Here is a 21,284-nt window from a genome sequence, read left to right as displayed (position 1 = left end):
GTTATAGAGTCAACGAAGCTTGGTCCAGATAGAGCGAAACACTTTTGCATGGACTTTCCATGCAACTTGCATGACACGTGGAGCTCATTCGTGTAACTTTTATTTTAGTAGGTTTATTTAATGAACTAATTAAAAATTTAAAATAAAATTATATAATTTGATTATAATTAAAAGTTGCATAAAAGTTATTTTTCTCTTTAAAGCTTAAACTACTTTAAGCATAACTTCATTATGATTTGATTAGGTCGTAAACCTAAAATTTTATTTAATGATTTTTAAATGATAATGTTATTTCTCGTTCTTAATGAAGCATAGATCATTAAACCAAAACATTGACTTATTTGACAATATTATAATAAGACTTGTGATGTGAATAAACTGCTTAAAATAACATCTTATACTCGTAAATTAGTATTTTCACTTCGTTGGGATAAATTGATGTAATAAAAGTTAAAAGAGATGACACAAAAAAATGGCAAGTATGACAAATTGATTTTGTCTAGCTCCAAAACTTCGTTCAAGTTGATGTCTTCACTAGCATAAAATGGACTTGAGACCATTGCTTCAAACCTTAGATTTGCGACACCCCAGCATGATCGGTTGGAATGTAATACATGACGTTTCAATTTATTATATGGTTTGATACATCTAACATGTTTTGATTGTTCATCCAAGTTGATTTTTACCGCCACAACTCCATTCCTCCATTTTAATTCTCATCTCACCAACATTGAAAAGATCACCACAAAAAAAAATAAAAAAAATGTAGATATGTTAGATCTTCTTCTTGTTGTCAAACTCGTTCTCCAATGAGAAAGCAATCGAGATTCTCCACCATTATTTAAACCTCCAATACCTAAAATACACCACCATCAATATCCAAAGTCGTCCCACCATTAGCCAACGACCTCTAGCAATTATTTTCTCCAAATCTCAATGGGACAGATTATCCATTACTTTCACAATTCACAACGTAAACGACCACACCATTGAACACTAGCAACCAATATCCACCACCAACATGCTCAAAATCTAGCAACCACCCTTATTACATGCACACTTTTGTAACAAATGTAACACAAAACTTTTGTAAGAAAATACATTTCACTGTTTTTTAGTCATTAGTTTATTTTATTGGTGTACTTGTGTAAACTTCTCTAAAAAGAACATTAGGCCCACTCAAAAATTCAAAAAAGTACCCAGCCCACTGAACTGTCCCGCAGCCCAAATCGATCCCTGATTCTCTCTCTAGCGATTTGGTCCTCAATCCATTTTCCGCCACCTCGCCCGTAGTGTCGCCTGAGAAGTGTCAGAACCAGCTAGAGAGCAGCCCGAGAACGTTGCCATCGAAACCACACCCTTCACCACCGCGCCTGTAGTTGACCAATTATCCTTTTAATCTTGTTTCTATTTTTTGTTTTAATTTTCTCTCAATCCTTCAGTTATACTTCTGGAATATTGAATATGAATAGAGGCTGTCATATTTTGTTCCCATTAGGATTTGGGATTTATTAGATGATGTTTGAGTTTATTATGCTATTACTTATTGGTAACTTGAATTCGGTTGTTTTTGTAAGCAAATTTCAAATTGTTTTAGTTTATTTTTACACAAGATTTCTATAGCTCATTGTTAATGTGTATAGGGAATGTCATGTTTAGTCACCTACTAGGATTTGGTTTTCAGTTATTAGACTGTTTTTGTGTGTGTATAGATGCTGTTTCATTATTTTATGCTATGAGTAATTTGAATTCAGTACTTTGAATACAGTGGTTAGATGTATATTTGGCAAAGATATACAAACACTTGGGTTATAAAGATGCTGCATATAAGTTGGGGATCTGCTTCTTGGATTTATTAAAGAAGAAAGAAAGTGATATAAAAGTGGAGATATTGGGGTGGGTGGCTGTTAGGGGTATGGTTGAACTGTGTTATACTCGTATAGGGATAGGTAGATGCTTAAAGAGAAAAGCTGCTGATTTTTCAGACTTGTGAGTTAAACAGATAGGGAAAATACGAAGAGACGCGGAAAGGAAAGTTGACTATGACGAGTTTGATGAGAAGAAGATCAAATGGCATAAAATGAGTAACTCAGAGAATAATTTGATTGTTATAACTAAGGATTCACTGCGTCAAGTTTTGATTACCTAGTCTTACAAATTTTGTCCAAGTCTCTAATTACGTATCTTTTATCAAAAGTAAAACAAATGTTTTGAGATTGCTAATATGTCCCTCTTATGATTTATTGAGGATTTGAACTACATTTATTTTTCTTGAGTTTTGAGTAAATTATTGTTTTATTGACTGTGTTGACTTAAGATCCTGTGTGAAAGTATTTAAGTAAAAGGTATTTGTATTGCATGTTTTGTCTTTTGTTAATGTATTGTGTTAAATATGCATATTGAAGGCTAAGACTCACGGTTATATCACACTCCCCATGCTGCAGTTTTGCCAAATTTTCTTTTCTATTTTCTCCAGCTGTCACATTTTACCTTTTCTATTCTTTTGATGCAGAACAAGAATAAATTATTCTAAATATGGCATTTGGAGTAGACTGAGGCGAACACAACTTAAATTTCTTTCCCAGTTCAAGAGATGGTATTTTCAAATCAATAAAGTCATGAGCACAGGAAAAGTTTAACGTAATTTATACCGATGCTGATGTGGCAAAATGTAAGTGTTCTTTTTTCTTTTTCTTTTTATTTTTCTTTCCCCCATCCTCCAATGATGTCGCGCTATGTGTTGTCGGTAGGATTTTTCTGTCAAAAAATTATGTACATGTAACATTATTCTTTTCAAATTCACATTCCAATTGCTATGGATAATCTTAGTTCACATACCAGCATTCCGATTGTAAATAACTCATATTTGATCATAAATAATATCCAATTGCAGTTCGCCAACAATGTCAGATTCTTTGCAGCATCCATTCAGGTAATTTTATGCATTGTCTTTGTAATGCAAGCTTGTGTACTTCTGTGTCTATATAATATTCACAAATTCGAAATAGTTTTATACTATTTCTCGTGGAGAATAGAATTGCATTTTTTAATGCTATGTATTTCAGGCTAAAGAGAAGAAGGAAGAGAAGGACACCAGTGGGCCTAGATTGAACGAGCAAATTACGGCCCAGATCCTTAGACTCGTTACTGATGAAGGTGTGCCTTAAAAGTTATTGAAATCTTTGTGATATATATACTATATGGTTGCAAGCTTGTGTACTTCTGTGTCTATATAATATTCACAAATTCGAAATAGTTTTATACTATTTCTCGTGGAGAATAGAATTGCATTTTTTAATGCTATGTATTTCAGGCTAAAGAGAAGAAGGAAGAGAAGGACACCAGTGGGCCTAGATTGAACGAGCAAATTACGGCCCAGATCCTTAGACTCGTTACTGATGAAGGTGTGCCTTAAAAGTTATTGAAATCTTTGTGATATATATACTATATGGTCAGCCATTATATATTACAAAAATCCCAGCTTTCTGACTGTTATTGGTTGCGTAAAACTAGAAGGAATATTTAAGATTGAACAACTTATGTATAACCTTTGTTTTTGGTTGATAGAGTAAACTCGGATGCTGCCTTTTTTGATTGCCTAAGTAAACTTCAATGCTGCATTTGATGGCTTGAAACTTTGCCCTCAGAGTTCAGTATATATTAAAATGAGATTTTTTTCGAAAATGGGCTTTGAAATAGTGATTTTTGAAGAATGTGTGGTTGAAAAGTATGAAAAAATTTGGGTTTACATGCAAAATAATTTTTTGTGTGGATATGAGGTTGAAAATGAGCTTGAGAAAAAAAGAGTTTTAATTTAAGCGATGTCAAACAGGGGCTTAGTTGCTTGGTTAAAAATAGTCCTATATATAGCAGTTCTTGTGTATACAAAAATATTTTTGTCAAGGGTATAGTTTGTGTTCTTAAATAGCCGATCTTTTATTATGTCTATTGTACTTGAACAGACATAATGAACTATTTGGATCAGTTATATGTCATGTAGATATTTGAATTCAGTAACATGTTATCTGGGATTTTTTTATTTGGGTGGTGTTAAGGCAGGAAGCACTGAAACATGCGAAGAATCTCAAACTGGATTTAGTTTGAGGTAACCTATATAAGGAAAAAACTTATAGCAAGCTTATGAGCAACAATTCACTCTTTTATAATGATGATAAATATTACTTCCGAGAAATATTGCATTAGTACCAATTACAATTCAAGATATAAGATGTTTTCTTCTGTTCCAAATACTTCCTACTTCTGTCTTTTCTTTTTCCGAGATGTGATCTTATAAAAAAATTAGCAGCAAGTCTAGGCACATATGGATGTTTTACAAAAGAATTTGGTATATCACGTAGGTAAGAATGGATGCGAAGGAGGGACGGAGCACGGGTTGGCATATCTAAACATGAAAGGAAGATAAGCACTAGAGTATATGGCTGGAAATTCCCAGGCCTATTGGGATGCAGTGCAGAGACCTAATTCATCTAAAGTCATTTTATTCTTTAATTCTCTCTCATCATGCTTCGGAAGGTGATTATCAAAATATGGAACTCTTACATCTGACATCATCCTAGTCTCTCTTTATCACTTTTTTTCCCTGTAAAAGCCTAGCTAAACCAATTCTCTACTTACTTTTGTACTTGTCGTCCACCACTATGCTCTATTGTGAGTATCAACCCCAAATCTTATTAATGATTCATTCAAGAGAATGCTAGCAGAGGATTGCAGTTGCAAGACAATCAGGCCTAATGTAATGGATATAGAAAAATTGAAAACTTTCTAGTAAATAGGATTTTTTTGGAAGTCAGACCATTTATCTCAAGAATATTTTCCTAAAAGGATTTCCTCCATAAAGATGTTGCCTTTTGGCACGCATGACACGAGAGAGAAATATACATGACATTGGGGGGATAATATAAGACATCATGTTTCCTCGCTGTCGCTTAATTAAGCATGATAATATGTTGCTGCCTTTGTAATTCTTTGTAACTAGAATGGTACTTTAATAGATGGCATAGAGTTTCCAAGTGACTTTTTTTGGTGTTGTGGGAGAGGGGGAGATTTAATCTTATGCTTATTTCTCCCTGTAAAAGTTTTTGATTTAGTGCTTATTTGGTAAAAACTTCACTAAAAATTATTAACCGCACATTTCATGGGACCCACACATTACATCAACTTTTTAACCACACATTACATCAACTTTTATCAAAATCTGCTAAAACTTTTATCTAAATCTCTATTGAACATTACCTTACATTTTGTAGGTTGATAGAAATGCCAAGCAACCTGTATGCAAAATTGTGGACTACAGCAAAGAGAAGTACCAACAACAATTAAAGGAAAAAGAGCGTTGTAAAAGCAAGGCAAGTTACTTTTTTTCAAATTGATATGGTACTTTGGATGTAGTTTTCTTGTAATAATTTCCAGCTAAGAAACATGTAAGGACTTAATAAGCTTCTCATGTTATCAAAAGATTGAGAACACACTTTCTCATAATCACATTTGGTGATGCTGGATGTATAGGAACGATTGTAAGAGTAGGGGAAAGGGGAGGAAGAAGAGAAAGGAGGGAGAAAAGAGAGGAGGGGGAGAGGAAGAGAGAAATTGGAGAAGAAAATATCAATTATTCATTCATTCAAAGGTTGTCTTTATTACATTGCATAGCCCCCTTTATATAGGGTTTCAAAGGACCTTATTCTAAGTAAGAAAATATTATAAAAGCTAATAAATAAAATCATTATAATGTTTCTTAAAATACGATTTAAAATTGGAAACTAAATAAATAAAATCCCTTATAATACTCCATCATTAGGTTGTAGCTCTGTTGGTATGCTTGAAACCTTGATGAGGTTTTCTGAAACTTCTGTTCCTTTTTCCTTACCGCCACCCTTAAAAGGCTCCATATCTCTCTAATGCTAAAGAAAATATATGCACTAAAATTCTTCAGTTATCAGGAAAGATAAATGTGTTAATTTTTCTTTTTCATATAATGTTCATTGCTTAGCAGCACTCACAATTCACAGAGTGCGGGTGAAGGTGTATGTGTGTTGTCATGTCCATAATCCAAATTCCAAGGTTTGCCATTTTGGAGTATCTATTAAGTACATGAAATATTAATATTTTTGTAATTTTACAAAGCTGGAAATTGCACCAGGATTATTGTATCATTTGCCTATCCATAGTCTTTAGTTTGGATCCCAACATTGAGTGGCGAAATAAGTGACTAAGATGAGACCAACTCCAAGTACTCAATATGTGATCACAGAAGATTAACACTAGCATTTTTAATTGAGGGATGATTCCACCATTATGTTCAATGAATTTGCAACAGCGATAAGGATTTCAAATGGTACAACAGCAAACACATGGTTTTGAGGAGGAAAAATGTGGATTTTGAATGCATTACTTGAGTATCTAGTTTGTTTGACTTATTGATTACTGCAGTGTGAACTTAAGAAAGGAGCTTGCAAAGAAGTTCAATTTGCAGCTAAAATTGTAAGGTTTTAGCTTGTTATTTGTCCTTTTCATACCATACCACTTTTTAAGTGTTGCTATTGAGTTGGAAAGAACAATCTTTCACAGGAACAGGATCTGAAAAAATCTCTCTTCATAAAGTGAGTACTTGTCTAAATTGTTTCTTTAGCCTCCTGTTATCTGAACTTGGTCTTTTTTTTTTTTTTTGATCGGTAAATGTGAATTATATTGATCAAAACCATGTACAAAAACTCCGGCATTCCCGGGCAAAAGAAACTAAAAAAAAAAAAAAACAATCTAGAGACCTAAAGCAATGGACTCGTAACTAATCAAAACATTCGGATACAAAGAAAACATAACTTTGTATATGTGTGTTTTAATCGTATGAGTAGTACAATCAACATTCAATTTAAGATCTTCAAAAATCAACTTGTTCCTTCCCATCTAAATATGGTAGACTTTGGTCACAAGTGCAATACATTTCACCTTGCTATGCCAAGTAGTGCCTCGACTCTCCTTTTTAATCCAATGCGCTTTGAATTGTAGACATAGATCGCTTGAGACCCACCCATGTACGTATATTATCCCAAACTGATCGGCTGAAAAAACATTCAAAAAACAAGTGCGCCAAAGATTCACCCGTAAGTGTACAAAAGCTACATCGGTTGTCTATCTCGAACTTGGTCTTTGGATGTACTTTACATGTATTGCTTTTTTCACTCAGAGAAGAAAATGTTGAATTTCACCCCGCTTTAAATGAAAACTTATGCTTCATACAACTTATGGTAATTATGAGATACTTTCGAACTATAACTCCCAGAAACAAAAAGATATGCAGATGAAGGCAGATACAGCTAAGAGACTCATGGAAAGTGGTTATCGAGTCAAGGTATTCTCTTTTCCTCGTTCAGATGTAGAAAACATGCCTTGTTCTGTTTCTGGAAGGAGTAAGGATTTTCTTTGATATTTTTCTAGCATGAGGGTCCACGAGTCAAGTAAAATTAGAAACACTTCAGGACAAAGTGATTGAAACGTTTTATCCATAATCTTTAGAACACCATTTAGCAAGAGACAGATCCATTTTATTGGCATTTGAACTTGTTATCCCATTGAAAGTTAGAATTGCTTCATGAATCTTATCGTTGTCCCTTGTTTAATGATTGTAGACAAATTATGAGATCTGATATTAAGAATTGTGCCAGAAAAATGTGATGCACTCTATCCTTGTCATTCATCATTCTTCTTCCACTTTTTACAGCCATTGAGCCTTCTGACGAGTTGGACCTGGAAAGTTTACTCTCTCTATTTTCTGCTTTGGTACGACTATAATTCCATTCTTCTTGTGGTTTCATATGATGACCTGTTGTTGACTCATTGTATGCTTACAAAGTGTTGCTTTATATCAGATTGAAGATGTTGCCATTGTGGAAAGTGAACCAAGAGTTGACAAACAACAGGCTTACGTGGTTGTTAGGCATGCCAAGTTTGGTCCATCTAAAAAAGGCTTTGGAAAGAAAGTTTCTAAAACTACTGAATTGACGAGCTACTCTGCTCAAAAGGCTAAAGTTTCATCACAAACTGTCAGATCTTCCAGTCAAAACCTGCACTTGAATGAAAATACTGATGCTGTGAAATCTGGATCAAAAAGTGATGATTATATCTCTCCTGAAGAATTGTCAGATGCAGATGTAGCGAGCAATAAATCTAATTGGGGTGTTTTCAAGGGAGAGGATGATTTCAACAAATTTTTTGACAGTACGGAGGATGCAAATGGATATGCCAGGAGTTGAAGACATGAAAAGTAACAGTACTCTCTTCAGCAGATGCAACCTCCAGACCAGTAGTTGATTCTGCAAGAGCACATACAGCTTCATCCATGTCAATGGAGGTCCCAAAACCTGGGACCGAAAATAGATACGCCAGAGATCCAACAGAAATCCTTTGATGGGCCCTGGCACGAGAAACACAATCAAACAAGTCCCCCAGTTTTCTAACTATGGGAGGCAATCGCAACTTAATATGAATATGCCCCCTCTAGTGAAAGAAACTTCACGAGTAGAAACACCTACTGATAAGGATCGCAATCAAGATTCTTCTCATTCAGACGTTCCCAATTTGGCAGCTGAAAGTTACGGTATTTTTAGTAGGTGACAAGTCAATAGATGTGTGAAAAGAAATCCTTCTGATTCTGCAAGAAGTCCTAGCACGGTAGGTTTCTCATAGAAATTCTTCCATTTCAGATTCGGAACTGGCAGAGGGTCCGGTGTTGAGAGAACCCAAATGGGATCCTGAAAACGATGAACGAAAACCATGCAGAAACCGTAGGCCAGTGAATCAAGGTGTTCTCGTGTTTTTGCCAAAGTCTTTCGTTATCTAGTTGGCCTAGACTTGTACTACTTATAAGGAGATAGGAACTTGCAACCATATTCAATCCCCCCTCTGGTAAGTTTTGTACCAGTAACTACTGGAAAGTACGGTTTCAATATTTCCCATACGTACGGGGGGGGGGGAGGGGGAGGGGGGGGGGGGGGGGGGAGGGGGGGAAAGGGAAAGCTGCCTTTAAAGATGTTACTATTATAAATTGGGCAAAAAAATTTTTAAGGGAAAAATTGCGAAAAGGTAATTAAGTTCGTAAATATAAGGTGTGAGCTAAATATTGCATCAACTTTCAAAATGTTACTTTTATTAATGCTGTGATGTTTTAAAGAATAATGCTATATAACACCAATTTAAGTGGTCAAAGTTGATAGTTGATTAAAGAATAATGTTATATTGTATTTAAGTAATTTATCATTCAATCATGCGACTGGTGCTTGACGTTAATGGTATTGAGCAATATTATTATTATTATTATTTTTAATGCTCTTAGGAGTTGATTCGTTTTTCAAACTCAATATCACTAAATAAAATCAGAATCTTTTGTGTTTTCAAGATGTACTAACAGAATTTTTGGATGAAGTAAAGATAAATTACGTAATTAATAAAAAGTTGTGAAAAATATGACAATAAAGGTTCCGAAAAATGTATAATGAGTGGTAAAGGTTTGAATGTTTATGGAAAATTTCATAACTACAATAATTTAAGAATATAATTTTAAAATTAACAAACTTTTAAAAATCAGGTCATATATGACTATGACTTGTTAATAAATGATTGTTATTTTTAAATTGTGTAATTGTGATTTAGTATGATATTTGATTGTGAAATAATTTATAGGTGGCTTGTTAGTCTGTTTTAGCGTGTATTGTGACTTAATTTGTTTTATATGACATTTATATTTAAGAATTTATCGACACGTGACTTATGAATTTGTGCATCTATGACAACGATCATTTATGAACTATGAGACTGTGATTAATTATAGGATTGTGCTAGATGAACAGGGCCGAGGGGTGATGAGGCGCCCTTATAGGCATGCCACTTGTCGAGCATACATAGTCCTATTCAAACAGCTTTATCCGAAATCACATTATCCAATTATAATTCATGTATATTCATTCATGTGACCACCTAATTTTTTAACATTGCCTGTTTAATGAAATTCAATTTAAAAAATATGATTTCAGGTAATTTCTCAATGTTTAGCCCCTCTTTGGTCTCCATTCCTTTCATATTTTTCAAACTTATTTTCGAATACACATTTTATAATATTCATAAATTTTTATTTATTTTATTTATTAATTTTTCATTCATAGATTAATCAACTTTTATCAAAATTTAATCCAAACCAAAAATGGGCTTATTGTGCGACTGAGTTGGGCTGTTTCGTTATAATTTAGGGCTCGAGTGCGTTACAGTGATCAATCAAGGTGTAGCCAATTTTTCTTTAAGTCTTCATTGAAAAAATGGCTACGATCACTTTTTATTGGCCCAAGCCCTTGCTGGCGCCGTGAAAAATCCCCAAATTTTCTTCTTCGACTAAGAAATCCTCTCTTTCGGTTTGCTCGCTCGAATCACTGGTAATATTTTTTTTTCCACTGGGTTGATTTTGATTGAACCGTGATTTCCTCTAGCATTCTTTTTATTCGTTGATTAGCTTGAAAATTTAGTGCTTTGTTTAGTAACCTGAAATTTCATATTATTGATGTTGAATCTCTTTCTAGGTTTCAAGAGAGCGTAAAACTTGGTCAATTAATATGTTGGCCTTCTACAGTTACTTTTCTGTTATGGTCTTGCTTAGGGTATATGTTTGTGTTTTTCTTTATGGATTGCAGGGATCACAGGAGATAAAATATGGCTGAAGAAGGGAGAGTGCATCCTGATTGCAGAAATGCATCGAACCCATATCACGAATGTGGTGAATACTGCTTCAAGGTTATTGCTGAAACAAAGAAGAAGACGAACAAAAATGATACGGGTTGGTTTCTTATTTATAATATCCTCGCTTCTTTTGTTAATCCTGTATTGATTCTGGTAGTCGAAAATTTGGATCTTTTAATTAATTATATCAAATTATAATTGAATGATATCATTTATGTTGACGCCACTAATTTCTACAATTGCCTGAAACACTGTGGCACCTTGATCGGCTGTGGAATTTTTAATAGCCAACAATTTCTTCATCTTCTTTGTATTTTGCTTTGGGGCAAGCAGGAGAGGGAGAGAAAGTGGTAAGCTTGGCTGCAATGGGTAGAGAAAGTGGGACATCAAACTTTATGGCTGGACACATAGCATCCGAAGCAAAATTAGATGATGTGGATCAATAAATAGTTAATTATTTAATTCTTGGATCTCTTTTCCAAGAAGATAATTCATAAACAGATTTTGGATGCATTTTATTTATTATGAAGTACCTAACAGTTTTCCATACCCTGCGCTAGGAATGCAAGTTGTTAGTGATAGTGGTGCCATTCTGGATCAGGAGGAAAAACATGAAAGAGATGGCGAGGGAGGTGATTCTGATGGAGAGGCTGGTACTGATGGAGAAGATAACACAGAAAAAGATTTCAAGAATCTTACTGGAAGACAAAAGAGGTTATTTGAGTTGAGACTGAAAATGGTGAGGGAATATCAGCATTTGAAAAATGATGTCAACTGTATATTCTTGTTGAGTGAAAAGCATAAATACACATCTAACTTATGCTCTTCCATGAATGGATTATTATGCTTCGTGATTTTATGTGTAATACATCATGGCTTGTGAATTCATACATGCAGAATGAGGCAAGAAAAGCCAACCAGACTGCCATGGTTTCCGAGAAGAAAAGAATGGAACCTCCTGAAGAGTCTAGAGGAATTTCTAAGCAAAAATGGCTAGAGGAGAGGAAGAAGAAAATTGGTAGACTACTTGATGCCAATGGTTTGGATATGAGCAAAGCATATATGCTGGACACGCAAGATATGGCAGAGTCGAAGTATAAAAAATGGGAGAAGGAGCCTGCTCCTGGTGGTTGGGACGGTATGAACAATTATTGCTTCATTGTTATAATGTTCCTTACTTGTGTAAGTTCTTATTAATAGCTTTTGTGCATGGCCGCACCAAAATTGTCCGAAATTTGCATTATACCATTGCTGATATATAATTATAGCTTAATTTGTACTGGATTTGTTATTCGTAGCCATTGGATAAATGTTCAAAAATTATATGATAATTTACAATAAGCCGTACTGCACCTGAACTTAATGAGGTCATCAAATGGTTTCACAATTGCTAATATCTTATTTTGGGATAAATGGATGATGTATTGATAATATTACGTTGAATATGAAATGTCCTTCGAAATCACCTGCAGAATTATTCTATCATGAAATTCTTCAATTAGTAGTGAATAAGAATTGAAGCTGGAAGTGAATATTTCACACTTTGTGCGTGCATCACATATCATGTACACAAATTGGATACTTATTTTAGGAAACATAAATTAAGATTTTATTTAATAGATTCTCTAGTATTTTATGAGTTGTTTCTTATCTGAATTTAATAGATTCTCTAGTATTTTATTATTTGTTTCTTACCTATATTAAACTAGTCTAAACCCTGTATAAAGGGCGCTTCTGCATTGTAATAGTTAGACTTTGATACGAAATAAATTGATAAATTTTCTTTCTAAATTCTCTCTATTCTTCCTCTTCTTCTCTCTCTTCTTCTTTCTTTTCTCAATCTTGTTCTGGTTCGGTTGTGTCCTACGTCAGCTGGACCTTTTGTTCAATACAGAAGTGAATTGAAGTTCCGTTCTTATTTCTCAGCATATAAGACATCAATGTAAAATTACAACAGTTGTTTATTCTTGTTTTGTTGATAAAATGAACTGAACCTATCTATATTTAGATTATATCTTTCAGTTGTAAGCCTTTCATCCTTACAAGTTACTTGGATATTTGTATAATTTTCACTCCTCTTTCCTATAAGGACGACTAATTCGCTCTGTAAATGTTCTGTTATCATTCGTGACATGAAGTAATTTTTAATACATTTACAGGTTTTGCAGGCAGATTTACAGATCATATAATTAACATTTGAGTTTATGTTTTTGCAGTTTTTAATCAAAGGACACTGTACAATGCATACAAGAAAAGGACAAAGAACATTGAGGTAGACCTTGATGAGTACGGCAAAATGAAAGAATCTGATCCAGAATTCTACCGAGAGGCTTCAAGCCTTCAATATGGAAAGGTGAGCATGGTTAATACTTTTGGATCCAAGTTCATTTTAGTGTGATTTTTTTATGGAGATGCTCAATTCTTGTGTTTTATAAATGGTGGACAGGCTCCAAAGATATCAGAAGAAAAAATTGAGAAAATGGTGAAGGAGCTTAAGGACAAGGAGGAGAAAGCGAGGTCCTTTAGCAGACGGAGAAAATACCGTGAAGAAAAGGATATTGACTCCATTAATGACCGCAATGAACATTTCAATAAGAAGATTGAGCGAGCATTTGGCAAATACACTCTGGAGATCAAGAACAACCTCGAGAGAGGAACTGCTTTGCCAGATTAAGGTACAGCCATGTTACTGTACCATGTAATTATACCTTTTCATCGGGGTATACAACTCGTTCTTTTGTGTGTGTGTGTGTGTGTGTGTGTGTGTAAGGCACTTTTATATTCTGTCTGTGCTGTTGGTGTATCCTTATTCTTATGGAAATTAGGAGGATGCAAAACTGCATCCTTTTTTTTTTTTTTTTTTTTGTTATGCTTATGGTGTATGATGATGTTTCTATTGTCCAAAACAAAGAAAAATTCATTGAGCCACTCTGTACAAATCTTCAAGCATGCAGAAATTTTTTGGAGGTTTCATAAACATTGTTGGATATGCAATTACACACTTGATATAAAATGTGACCCCCCTACCTTTGCCTAATCAACAAAAGAAGAAAGAGAAGTAACAAATGAAAAGCATATAGGCATTATCATATTCTACAGTTTTTCATTTCCCTGGATTGAACCAAAGAATCATCGTGGAAGATATAATGAGTAAAAAATGTTCTCAACTGCTATTTTTATGAAAAAGTACAGCCGAACTGAATAAACAAGATACTGAACACACATTAATAAGCAACTAAGAGCTGCCATTAACGTTGGATCTAATATATGTGTTGCGTTGTTGTAATTTGAAGAAAATGGTTCCAAGTCGAGGTGCTTGTCTTTGAGTCGAGTGTTATGGCTTGGTGGAAAACCAGAGAATTTGCCAAAAAGCTTGTCTTTGACATTGCGCGCAAGTGTTTTTGAGTGAAAGTCATTGATATTTTGTCAATCACACGTTAGGAAATGCTATGCTTATTTCAGGATTGATGATAAGTCCTTACACCATATGTTCACGTCTCCTTAATTATTAAAACTTGTGGATTGGGATATTAAATTTCATATCATATCCACGTTATGCCATTGCGTGACATTCTGATCTGATGTGGATAGCGATGTCAAAATATTGAAAAGATTAACCTCGCTAACATGAAAGATGGAGAGCAAACTCTGGATGAAGAGACCCACAATATTCTTTATTAGGTAGAATCATGTTAAAGATGCCTATCCTGAAACCATAATGTGCCTTGGATAATTCACGTCTCAAAGTTGTTATTGAGAGCCCTCGGAGCCAGCCACGACGATGCAATTATGAGGGACACGTTCTACCACTGAACTAATAGCCTGTCGTGAGAACGTTCCATTGGGACCCACTATGCAAAAAGCAAGAGAACCCAATCCCTCTCTTCCCTTTTTATATTTAATCGTAGTGTTTTATGTTTTGTGGAGTGATCATTTGGCGCTGATATATAACGAACGCACAAGGAACCATATAATCTCGACTGGATATGTAAAGCAGGCTAGTTCGAAGGGACTAAGGTATCTGGGATTTCAATACATTTCATAGTTTGCATAACCATTGTAACACCTTTATTGTTGACAGCAAAATATGCGCAGATAACTCGTAAGCAGAAGAAAACAGGAAATTATAACGTCTATGATCTAATGTAGTTTTTCAGACATAGTAACAGCACCCTGTAAATAACACAGAGAGAACAAGGTTCAGCAGAACAAAAAACAAAAGAAACCATGTATATCCAAACGACTGATAAATCAGAGGCTATCACAATATATGCATCTAGCATATTCATCATTCACTCGAATGCCCAAGCATTCTCCCTTCGAACGTCTTCCTCCTCCTCCGGAGTGAAATCATTCTTAATGCTGAACGTCTTCCGAATTTCCTCTGGAGTCTTCCCCTTGATCATATCCGCCACCGTTTGACATGTAAGGTCAAGCAGGCTCTTGATGTTTAGGTAGTTGGCAGCCTTAATGAAAAAAATGAAGTCAGTCATCAGCAAGACTAAGTTAACCAGCAAAGCTTGCAGCAAATATACCTCACAATTAAAGATTGCCTCGAGCACACACAAACAATGTAAAGATTAAGTCCCTGTTTGAGCCTCATTTTGGGGGGGAAACGTGTTTTGGAATGGTGATTTTTTGGAGAATGTGAAGTTGAAAAATAAGGAAAAATTTTGGATTTACGTGCAAAATTATTTTATAGGAGAATGTGCCATTGAAAATGAATTTTGGGAAAAATGGGGCTTAAGCTGGGGCTAAATAACATAGAATGTTGAACAAGTAATTGAATCCTTGAAGCAAAAAATAAGATGCCTACCTAAAAAAACACAGGAGAACAATATGTTGTTAATTGTGTGAGTGCATCATCGTCATCACTCAGTAAATTCATAAAGTAACATTCTTGATAAAAGATCCAGCAGAGCAACTAAGCAGTCTAAGCTATCCATTAAAGAAAGTGTACAAGTAAATGCAATCATCAACGTAACAGACAGTGCATGGATCTGCTAATGCAGCAGCATAATTGCGATAAAACAAAATTACCCAAATAAGTGCCCATTAGCTCATCATACAGTTATAGTAGCACATACGCAACAGTAGTTAATGTGTCTCGAACATGCGTTTAGGGCCACTAAAGTAGATAAAGATTCTCAAATAGGACATCATACACTATTTGGAGAATTTCTAAATAAACCATAAACACAAGCAGTCAAAAGAACCACCATTACTAATTTATGAATTCAAACTAACTTGTTAACACTCTCAAGCCATCACTGTGTGACATAAATTTCCTCATTGAAATCCAACCACCAATCTAAGTGGGGTGTCATACGACAGGGGAAAGCATCAAATATCGATCAATGCAAAGAGAAACATAAACCCTGTATTCACCCGAGCAAGTATTGGCATAAATCTCTTTATCAAATAAAAAGCCACTAGGTATACCAAGCATTATGGCAAACAAAAGAAAGAAACAAGTATAACACAGTAACTAGACACGAAAAACTAGCAATTGCATCTTAGAAAAATTAACAATCATCAAATAAAAAGCCACTAGGTTTACCAAGCATTATGGCAAACAAAAGAAAGAAACAAGGATAACACAGTAACTAGACACGAAAAACTAGCAGTTGCATCTTAGAAAAATTAACAATCAAACAAGAAAAAGGATGGTCCAAGAATAAAACATACCATTTCCAGATAGATGCAAGCTTACAAACAAAAATCATAAATTCAAAATGCTATAAGAACCATCATATCTTCAATCAATCCAAGTAAATCCTTGAACATTACACATGAAATAGCACACCACTAGAAACAACCCCACCCACAAGCATGCAGAAATTTTTTGGAGGGTACATAAACATTGTTGGATATGCAATTACACACTTGATATAAAATGTGACCCCCCTACCTTTGCCTAATCAACAAAAGAAGAAAGAGAAGTAACAAATGAAAAGCATATAGGCATTATCATATTCTACAGTTTTTCATTTCCCTGGATTGAACCAAAGAATCATCGTGGAAGATATAATGAGTAAAAAATGTTCTCAACTGCTATTTTTATGAAAAAGTACAGCCGAACTGAATAAACAAGATACTGAACACACATTAATAAGCAACTAAGAGCTGCCATTAACGTTGGATCTAATATATGTGTTGCGTTGTTGTAATTTGAAGAAAATGGTTCCAAGTCGAGGTGCTTGTCTTTGAGTCGAGTGTTATGGCTTGGTGGAAAACCAGAGAATTTGCCAAAAAGCTTGTCTTTGACATTGCGCGCAAGTGTTTTTGAGTAAAAGTCATTGATATTTTGTCAATCACACGTTAGGAAATGCTATGCTTATTTCAGGATTGATGATAAGTCCTTACACCATATGTTCACGTCTCCTTAATTATTAAAACTTGTGGATTGGGATATCAAATTTCATATCATATCCACGTTATGCCATTGCGTGACATTCTGATCTGATGTGGATAGCGATGTCAAAATATTGAAAAGATTAACCTCGCTAGTCTCCTCCACCTCGAAAGTCTCACCATCGGAACTTTTTAGCACTATCATCTTCTGAGTTGCATCAGTGGACGACATCGTTCAGATCGATCGATAATTGCAGAAAATTCTAAACCTAGATGGTATTTTAGAGAGAATAGTGATTCGTGAATGAATTGAAGAGATTGTTAAAGGAATGGACGGTGAGTCAGTATTTAAGCGTTTTTTAAGATACATAGGCCCCGTTAGGAAATATTATATTCGTTGTAGAATTCACACAAAAATAAAAAGTTAAATATGATAACTTGATGCGATGGATAATGATCATATTTTTAATTTTTATGACCAAATAATGGAAATCAAATGGGGCATAATTTTTTAAACATTTTTATTTTGAAGCTGTTTGGTTTAGATTTTTTAATTTAAGTCAAATAATCAATATTAATCACATCTTTCGTGTATTTCACAACTTTTTAACTACACATTTTAAAAACTTCTATTACAATCTACTAAAAAATCTAATTTTAATTCTCATTAAACACTCTCTTATGTTTTAAAATTTTTATATTACATTTTTATTTTTAAATTTACATAAATTATTTTTTATTATAATCTCTCCAAAAAAATTTCTAGATAGAATAACAAGATTCAATTGCCCATTATATTTTTTAGCCCATGTTTGAGAAGTAAAAAGTTTGGACAGTCACCAAACTTCCCCCTTTGTAACATTGTGGTCACTGAACTCACTATTGCGGCTGGAGGGTCACCGAACTCCCAAACCCACCGTCTCGTCCATCACCCGGTGTCCCAGCCGTTTGGAACCGTCCGACGTGGCTTCACGGCAGCTGAAGTGGCAATCGACGGCGTCAAACTCGGCCAACATGGATGCGATTTCAGGCTGAAAAACACGATTCTTCACTCAAAAAACTTCAAAATCCCCAACCCCTACCCTAACTCGAGCCCTCCAACGTTTTCTCCCCCCTGCAGGCGATTGTTCTTCTTCCTCTTCGTAGCCCAGCGAGGCCTGAAGCCGTTTCACTTGCACGCATGGAGGGAGACCAAAGTGAAGGTAAGTACCATTTTTCAATTTCAGCATCATGTCATCCAACTTGTGTTTAATACGCTATTTCGACTTAATGAGAGTGCCGTTTAGATTGAACACGCTAACTAAGACTCCATTTCATTACCACACAAATAGCAGCTGGCTTAATGATCACACTGCAGGTGGAAGAAACATATTTGGTTTAATTTAATTTTTTTTTTATTTTTTGCACGAATTTTTACAGGTGGTGAGGAAGATTCTGATTTCTCTCAATCTGATATTGATATGGCCTCTGAGGAAGACGATATGCTGTACAATCTTAATGTGATAGACGGTATTGAAATTGGTATGGATATCAACACAGTGGGACAAGGTGAAGAAGTAGTGCTTCGAGGGGAGATGGATGAGGTTAACACATTTGATGACTTGGAGTATCCATCCTCCGAAGAGCTAAATTTGGAATGTTCATCGGATGAAGAGGTTGGTTATCGCTTCCCTGAATTCTTTGCTGAGACGGATATGAGAAATCCGAAGTTAGAGGTCGGACAACTATTTCGATTAATGCAAGAGTTTAGATGCGCGGTGAGAAGTTATGGTGCTCTGAACGGATATAATGTGAAGTTGAGGTGTAATGATAGGAAAAGAGCTCAAGGAGTCTGCAAATCGGGGTGCTCTTGGAGGATTTGGGCTTCGAAGTTGAACGAGACTGAGACGGTGCAAGTGAAGTCTTACACCCCCGAACACATGCACCGGAGTCAATACAATAGACATTGCAACTACATTTTCCTAACGCATCGATATATTGAACAATTCAAAGCAGATCCTGATTGGAAGACAAAGTCCATTTTAGCGACTGTGAGGAATGATTTGAAGACGGAAATAAGTAGAAATGTTGCTTGTAGGATGAGGCAATATGCGAAGGAGATCCTATTTGGTACCCTCCAGGAGCAATTTGGCCTATTAAGGAGATACGCAGCGGAAGTTCATAGAACAAACCCAAGATCTTCTATATTCATCACACTTAATGAGCAAGTATTCAAGGGAATGTATATATGCTTTAATGCCTGCAAAGCTGGGTTTAGGGATGGTTGTAGGAAAGTGATCGGTGTTGACGGGTGCCATTTGCGGGGTTGTTTTGGTAGTATTATGTTAACAGCAGTTGGACAGGATGCTAGTAATTGTATTTACCCAGTGGCATATGCCGTTGTTGAAAAGGAGAATACGGAAGCGTGGAGATGGTTCATAAAGTATCTAGCCGAGGATATTCAAATGGAAAACGGACGCGGGTGGACACTAATGACTGATAAGCAAAAGGGGCTTCAGAACGTATGTGATGAATTGTTCCCGGAAGCAGAACATCGATTTTGTGTACGACACCTGTACACAAACTTCTTCAATGCAGGATTCAAGAGCAAAATTCTTAAGGATTATCTTTGGCGCGCGGCAAAGTCCACAATCGTCCCCGAATTTAAAATGTGGATGCAAAAACTTCACGATGTGAGTACCGCTGCATATGATTGGTTGATACAAAGGCACCCTCGGGAGTGGAGTCAGTCACATTTTTCGGTGCATTCGAAGAGCGACATGGTACTTAACAATGGCTGCGAAGTGTTCAATAAGACATTGTTAGAGGATAGAGAAAAGTTGATACTAAATATGCTTACATCAGTGCATATGACTTTCATGACAAGGATACAGAAAAGGCGAGATAAGATGGTAGGATGCCAAGGTCGTTTGTGTCCAAAGATTCAGAAAAAGTTGGGATCAGATAAGTGATATGTCAAGGGAATGTATTTTGCACTTCTCTGGGGGGCCAAGGTGACAAGTAGAATGTAGTTACGGGACATTTGTTGTTGATCTTCAGGAACGAACATGTGCATGTAGGAAATGGGATATCACAGGTATACCGTGTATGCATGCCATTGCCGTGATATGCGAGTGCAGGAATCAACCCGAAGATTTCGTTGACAACTGTTATAGTATTGAGACATACATGGGATGCTACAATAATATTGTGAACCCAATTAATGGAAGATTATTGTGGCCTGAAGTATATGCACCTACAATTTTCCCCCCCAAGTGGACCGTGTCCCGTAGGGGAAAAAAACAAAAAAAGAGGCGAAAGCAGGCAGAAGAAATGGTTGTGTGCATGAAAGGAAAAGCATATGTGAAGAAGAAGGGGGCTGTGACGATGACGTGCTCGCAATGCGGATTGAAGGGACATAATAAGCGATATCATTCCAGTGCAAATGCTCCAGTTGATGTAAGTGTACCATTTTGTTTTTGCATTTAAGTCTGAGATTCATTGTGACTAATGTCATATTGTTAATTTCTATCTTATCGTAGGATTGGATTGACGTTGAAATACAACCAGTTGAAAACAATTGCAATGTATTGGTAAATGAACAAGTAAGACAAGAACTAGTTGCATTTCATTGTGTCATTTAATAATTGTGTTTGGCCGATATTAATAATTATAGTTTGGTTTGGTTTGGCAGGGTAAATTGGTTGCCACAAGAGGAAAGGGAACATTGAGCCAAGGCCGGAGGGAAGAAAATCAAATGCAATTCATGCCTACGCCTACGGTTGCAAGTGAATCGCCTTCAAGGATATTAGAATATGGACCATCCGCTACTTTTGGTCGATGAGTTGTGACACATTGCTGAGATTGAAATAGCCATGGTGACCTTTTTGTCAATGGAGTGACATCTCCATGGTGGCCTTTTTGTCAATGGAATCCTCGTGCTTTTGTTAGATTGTTTATTGGATGTCCTCTAATATTTTTTGTAGTGGTATAATTAGTTCATTGATGGCTGTACATGGAAATGAACATTGTAAATTGGGTGCATTCCTTTTGATTAGTGGTATCAATGAAATGGACTTCTTTTGAACATTGTAAATTGGGTGTTCGATTTCTGTCACAGCAAATATAGGTAGACTTTTAATTACTTGGGAGATTATGGGATGATTCTGCCTTTATGTATTAAATGCCAGTATTCTGCCTTTTAATTACTTGGG

General features: G+C 35.5%; 4 protein-coding genes across 14 annotated transcripts; 3 read left to right on the top strand and 1 right to left on the bottom strand.

Annotated features, from left to right (window-relative positions):
• The first annotated feature begins 1,194 nt into the window (after positions 1–1,194).
• LOC111389236 (translation initiation factor IF-3-like) lies at positions 1,195–7,972 on the top strand. Of its 11 annotated transcripts, none has more exons than XR_002701714.1 (9): positions 1,195–1,375; positions 2,513–2,671; positions 2,894–2,932; positions 3,066–3,156; positions 5,268–6,498; positions 6,586–6,617; positions 7,298–7,366; positions 7,736–7,794; positions 7,884–7,972. XR_002701714.1 is itself a non-coding variant. In XM_023014136.1 (8 exons), coding segments are annotated over exons 4-8 (234 nt in total). In that variant the 5' UTR covers positions 1,195–1,375; positions 2,513–2,671; positions 2,894–2,932; positions 3,066–3,150; the 3' UTR covers positions 7,885–7,972. The 11 variants fall into 11 exon arrangements, 3 of the variants coding, with proteins under 3 accessions (XP_022869904.1, XP_022869912.1, XP_022869896.1); XR_002701711.1 differs by having other exon boundaries at positions 7,024–7,366; XR_002701712.1 differs by lacking the exon at positions 6,586–6,617 and having other exon boundaries at positions 7,024–7,366.
• Positions 7,973–10,282: 2,310 nt separating this feature from the next.
• LOC111389225 (pre-mRNA-splicing factor syf2-like) lies at positions 10,283–13,596 on the top strand. The gene is made up of 6 exons (XM_023014119.1): positions 10,283–10,436; positions 10,692–10,834; positions 11,298–11,476; positions 11,635–11,875; positions 12,954–13,090; positions 13,184–13,596. The coding sequence occupies exons 2-6, from the start codon at positions 10,711–10,713 to the stop codon at positions 13,409–13,411; spliced, it is 909 nt and encodes a 302-aa protein (XP_022869887.1). The 5' UTR covers positions 10,283–10,436; positions 10,692–10,710; the 3' UTR covers positions 13,412–13,596.
• Positions 13,597–14,759: 1,163 nt separating this feature from the next.
• Positions 14,760–17,442, bottom strand: LOC111379655 (SKP1-like protein 1A). Its single transcript, XM_023003085.1, has 5 exons — positions 17,240–17,442; positions 16,426–16,445; positions 16,067–16,169; positions 15,634–15,737; positions 14,760–15,312 (listed from the first exon to the last, which is right to left on the bottom strand). Exons 1-5 carry the CDS (start codon positions 17,321–17,323, stop codon positions 15,030–15,032), a joined length of 594 nt encoding a protein of 197 aa, XP_022858853.1. The 5' UTR covers positions 17,324–17,442; the 3' UTR covers positions 14,760–15,029.
• Positions 17,443–18,271: 829 nt separating this feature from the next.
• On the top strand, positions 18,272–20,914 carry LOC111379646. Its single transcript, XM_023003074.1, has 5 exons — positions 18,272–18,293; positions 18,511–20,038; positions 20,151–20,529; positions 20,613–20,675; positions 20,765–20,914. Exons 1-5 carry the CDS (start codon positions 18,272–18,274, stop codon positions 20,912–20,914), a joined length of 2,142 nt encoding a protein of 713 aa, XP_022858842.1.
• Positions 20,915–21,284: the final 370 nt, after the last annotated feature.

The sequence above is a fragment of the Olea europaea genome, chromosome 3 (assembly GCF_002742605.1).
Source record: "Olea europaea var. sylvestris chromosome 3, O_europaea_v1, whole genome shotgun sequence".
Taxonomy (NCBI): domain Eukaryota; kingdom Viridiplantae; phylum Streptophyta; class Magnoliopsida; order Lamiales; family Oleaceae; genus Olea; species Olea europaea.
The sequence above is the reverse complement of the archived record's forward strand: the minus strand, read 5'-3'. Positions and strand labels throughout refer to the sequence as shown.

What these genes read in the sequence shown, in the direction of transcription:
- LOC111379655 (XM_023003085.1), bottom strand. Translation starts at nt 17,323, where the DNA reads ATGTCGTCCACTGATGCAACTCAGAAGATGATAGTGCTAAAAAGTTCC. An exon ending in AGGTGGAGGAGACTAGCGAG is followed by an intron (nt 16,446 to 17,239) that starts GTTAATCTTTTC and finishes TTTGTTTGTAAG; the next exon opens with CTTGCATCTATCTGGAAATG. An exon ending in ATTTGATGCTTTCCCCTGTC is followed by an intron (nt 15,738 to 16,066) that starts GTATGACACCCC and finishes CTGCATTAGCAG; the next exon opens with ATCCATGCACTGTCTGTTAC.
- LOC111379646 (XM_023003074.1), top strand. Translation starts at nt 18,272, where the DNA reads ATGGAGGGAGACCAAAGTGAAG. An exon ending in GGAGGGAGACCAAAGTGAAG is followed by an intron (nt 18,294 to 18,510) that starts GTAAGTACCATT and finishes GAATTTTTACAG; the next exon opens with GTGGTGAGGAAGATTCTGAT. An exon ending in GTGCAAATGCTCCAGTTGAT is followed by an intron (nt 20,530 to 20,612) that starts GTAAGTGTACCA and finishes ATCTTATCGTAG; the next exon opens with GATTGGATTGACGTTGAAAT.
- LOC111389236 (XM_023014128.1), top strand. An exon ending in AAGAGCGTTGTAAAAGCAAG is followed by an intron (nt 5,367 to 7,297) that starts GCAAGTTACTTT and finishes TATAACTCCCAG; the next exon opens with AAACAAAAAGATATGCAGAT. An exon ending in AAAGTGGTTATCGAGTCAAG is followed by an intron (nt 7,367 to 7,735) that starts GTATTCTCTTTT and finishes CACTTTTTACAG; the next exon opens with CCATTGAGCCTTCTGACGAG.
- LOC111389225 (XM_023014119.1), top strand. Translation starts at nt 10,711, where the DNA reads ATGGCTGAAGAAGGGAGAGTGCATCCTGATTGCAGAAATGCATCGAAC. An exon ending in TGCTCCTGGTGGTTGGGACG is followed by an intron (nt 11,876 to 12,953) that starts GTATGAACAATT and finishes ATGTTTTTGCAG; the next exon opens with TTTTTAATCAAAGGACACTG. An exon ending in CAAGCCTTCAATATGGAAAG is followed by an intron (nt 13,091 to 13,183) that starts GTGAGCATGGTT and finishes AATGGTGGACAG; the next exon opens with GCTCCAAAGATATCAGAAGA.